Source organism: Wasmannia auropunctata, unplaced genomic scaffold (genome assembly GCF_000956235.1).
Source record: "Wasmannia auropunctata unplaced genomic scaffold, wasmannia.A_1.0 LD336106.1, whole genome shotgun sequence".
Lineage (NCBI taxonomy): Eukaryota > Metazoa > Arthropoda > Insecta > Hymenoptera > Formicidae > Wasmannia > Wasmannia auropunctata.
In genome coordinates this window covers 10163584-10167647 of record NW_012026784.1, presented here as the reverse complement: position 1 = coordinate 10167647, position 4064 = coordinate 10163584, and the positions used below count along the sequence as shown (strand labels likewise).

At 35.9% G+C, this 4064-nt stretch overlaps 1 protein-coding gene across 1 annotated transcript in view; it reads right to left on the bottom strand.

Moving 5' to 3' along the window:
- Positions 1-224: 224 nt before the first annotated feature.
- LOC105457116 (protein spire-like) overlaps positions 225-4064 on the bottom strand; it is a 39456-nt gene continuing 35616 nt past the window's right edge. The window contains exons 3-4 of the mRNA XM_011701589.1: positions 2572-2820; positions 225-716 (exon numbers count right to left, since the gene is read on the bottom strand). Coding sequence (XP_011699891.1) covers positions 411-716; positions 2572-2820 — 555 coding nt within the window. The 3' untranslated portion in view covers positions 225-410. The remainder of the gene's footprint in view (positions 717-2571; positions 2821-4064) is intronic.

Below are 4064 nucleotides of genomic sequence, written 5' to 3'. Positions count from 1 at the left end.
TAGCAGTTAATTTCGCTAAGACTGATTTCTTTTGCAATTCAAAAATTGACATTGCTTGTTGTTTCAATCTTCTTAACACAGAACTTATTTATGTTAACACATGAAATTGCTTGAAATTGAAAAAATTAAATCTATTTAAGTTCATAGAATATAATTATCAAACGACATTATGCATGCATCTTCATTTTATTTCTTTCACGAAATAGTCAGCATGTTTATTACTTTTACCTATCCTCGTAACATAATTTATTCTCTATGTTAAATGCTTGCTTGATGATATGTTTTGAAACATGCTGATAGCATTAAAAATTTATAGCACATGTAATGTGAACTATAAATTTTCAGTATTACATTTTGCACTTCTTATGTCAAACTCAAAAGCGTTTTATGTTGATTATCATGCGAATATGTTATTGTCCTGACCTCTTCTCTAATCCTTGAACTTCCATCTCTCGACGCGCGTGAGAAGGTGGTGTCGACGTGGGTGTTAATGCAGTAATAGGTGTCATTGTCGGAGTCGAGGCAGGTGTGCTGCTACGTAACGCAGAATCTTTTCGTCTAGACGCGGGAGACGCCGGCGCCGAACCAACCGCTCCTGTGTTTCTCAGCCAAGAATTCTTGCTGCCACCATTCTCTGTTTCCGTGGGCGAAAGTAACAATCCGGGAGAGAGTAACACAACCGGCACTCGGGCAAATTGCTCCGTTGGTATCCGCATCTAGAAATATCATTGTCCAATTACGTAATGTTCAGCACAATGAAATTCTCGTTGCACAATTAAAATCTCAAAAATGACTTAATTTAATAAATTAACACAATTAAATTTCCGAGACGAATAAGTCTCGGTCATAGCTGCAGTCTGCTGGTCATAGCAGGATCTTGGTGGTTCATTAAAATTTCACATGATTTTTATATACATTTTTCTAGTTCTCCAAACTGCGCGCCGTTACTTTCGGTCTCGACAGTTTTTAATTGAACCAGAAATAATAATATCACAGTATTAAAATAATATAATCAATTGAATAATACTGATGCTTATAAACATCTCACAAGATTCTTCCTTCCCCCAACGTGATGCAAAAATATTGTAAAGACATTTTTTGCAAAAAATATTATCTCAATCAGGATTTGAACCTGGACCTTTCTATTTTCCGTTGGCACCGAGCGGCTGTCATTGCATATTTTGACAGTTGTATGTGTTAAGATTGATAGAGTGTATAGCAAATATAGTAAAAAGTGAAAAATGTTAAATAGCGCGTCTGTAATACTAGTGCATATAAAAATTACATGAAATTTTAGTGTGCACCAAAATCTTAAAACGCTATGACCGTCATTGACCCATCTCGCGAATTTAATTGTGTGAAAGTGATTCTTTAATAAATCAAGTTACAATAGAAATGCCTAATTTTTTTATATAATAAAGTTGAATCCAAACTTAACATGTGTAAAATTCTAGGATAGGTTATCGATGAAATAAGAGAAAAAAATGTTGAAAATGTAACTTTTCATGTATAACTTAGTGACAGATTGGGATTAGAGACGCTTCTTTAACTAACTGCACACAAACGTGATTTAAGATTTAAAAAAAAAAACGAGATTATAATAATTTAAAAAATTATGATTTTAATAGTCACAAAAGAGTAACAGGTCGCTCTGGAAAGATATTTTATGTTGAAATAACAAAATATTGTATAACCTCGTTAGCAATGTATGTACATTGTACTTCACTTTTTTTATCCTTGTCGTTGTCACGCGGTGTAGCAATATCATTTGTTTCATACTACTTCATTGAATATTCACACAGTTTTAATATTTCATCCAAATTATACAAATATTTGTGATTTTGAACTCTGATAAGGCACACCAAATTTTTAGAACTTTACTAAAAAAAACCATCTTAAACATTGTATGCGGTCAGATGTGCATGCGCGACAAAATTTTGTCCGAGGATTAGTTTTCAAATTATAACAAGAAATAGTTAGCGAATTACAGGACGTGTAAGGAAGATAGACAGGGGTGGTGATTCGGTACCCTCGCGACAATCAGCTGACTACACGTGCATACACACAAGCACGCACACACGCAATGCGCAAAATTCTACCAGCAACTTCCCTGTGTGCAGAAGACAGATAATGCTAATGCTAGCAATAATTAAACAAAAATGCAACGATAACTTTGACATACCGTAACATACCTCCGTGAAAAAAATCGTACAAAGCTTTACTTTTAAATTTGTAATTACCTTTAAATTTGTACGAAAAAGTTCAAACTTTACGATGGTTATCATGACATTTGCGACAAAAATTTATTCCGTGGCGTCAAATTATACAATTGTTTTGGAGACGTAAGATGTCTTTACTTTTTAAAAGATGACGGATTAAGAGGAGAGGTAGATTCAAAATCGATCAAAAACGTCTTTAAGTACAGGCTTTACCCTTAAGAATAAAAAAAATTTTTCAATACGACCATTTTTCGCGAAGTTATCATTGTTTAAAGTTATGAAAAATTTTGATATAAATTTACATGTGATAATTTTGTTGATTAGTATATATATCAAAAAATCACATACTAACTTTTGAGTAACATTTCACACAGACGGTCCTCTTGCATAAGCGACAACGTTGGCCCCAAGGGCCTAGTAGACCAAAACGCGTTTTCAGACAAAGAAAACAAACGCGTCTTTTCTCCACGTCCTCTTTTACACGTCCTTCTACAGGAAGGGACTCTAACTCAGCTTTTGTAAGCACACTACGAATATGCACAATCTCATCCAATGTTAATGATAGCCTTTCGTCCAAGAGCATATCTCCAAGTGTCGTCTTCTGCAAAATGAAATTATATTTAAACATATCTACATGTAACTATGCCTTCAGTGTTTCATGTCGTGTGTGTGTGTGTGTGTGTGTGTGTGTGCGTGTGTGTGTGCGTGTGTGTATGTGTGCGTGCGCGTGTGTGTGTGCGTGTGTGTATGTGTATAGTGTCCAAAAAGTTCCGGGACACTCAAATAATTTCTGAACGATTCGAGATATTATGTTGAAATTTATAGGGTTACAATGACAAAATGTAATCTAACCTCTCATTTAACCTTAAAAACAGCCACTTCAACCCTCATAAAAAAAAAAGTAATATCAGACAGGATCCGAGAGAAGACATGAGAGCCTTTTGGCTGTAACGCTAAAATGCCTAAAAATGCCTAGAGACCCTCTAATAAGAGTCTGGCATATTATTTTGGAGTGTTTTGATTGGTCCGCCATATTTTTCCTAGTAAGGCGAGAGTTTATACGCGCACTGAACGTATATACACACTTTGATTGGTCAGCCATGTTCCGCCATGTTTTTCCTGTTTACTACGGATTGACTTTATGAATGGGAATGCCAGACTCTTATTAGAGAGTTTCTAAAAATGCCCTCATACTAACGCCCTCTAAAGAAGTGGATCCAAATTACATATAACAAAATCCACTTTTTTGCACAATTTGTGGTACATTTCCGTACTTTCAAATGTGTAATTTTTCGAGAATAAAGCCCTAGCAGACTCAAAAAGTGGATTTAGTACGGACATGCATCACAAATTGTGTAAAAAAGTGGATTTTGCTGTATGTAATTTGGATCCACTTCTTCAGAGGGCGTTAGTGTACGAGAGCCTGTAGTGTTGTAGATGTTGTTTCGGCAGGATATGAAATCGAGGGTCTCACGAAGATAGGTTTCTCAGAATCTGGGATCGTTATTCACTACTTTTATTATATACGAAACTTCTTGAACACACAAACTATATCTCTATATCTCAAGCAAGTTAAAATTACATAGGGCTCACAGCGCTTCTCGCATGAGGCTTAGGAACTTCGTTTTCCCTAGGGGTAACTCTGGCAGAGACGCCACAGGCCTTTACAGCCAAAGGCCGTTATGTCCTCTCTCGGATCCTCTCTGGTAATATAATAACATGAAGTCAGAATAGAGTGTAGAGAGTGCATCTACAAGAAACTCCATTGCAAAAAACGTCATATAACCCTAATCTGGTTGAAGGCGCAAACTCATCGTATAGTGACTACTCCAAACTCCCCCCCCC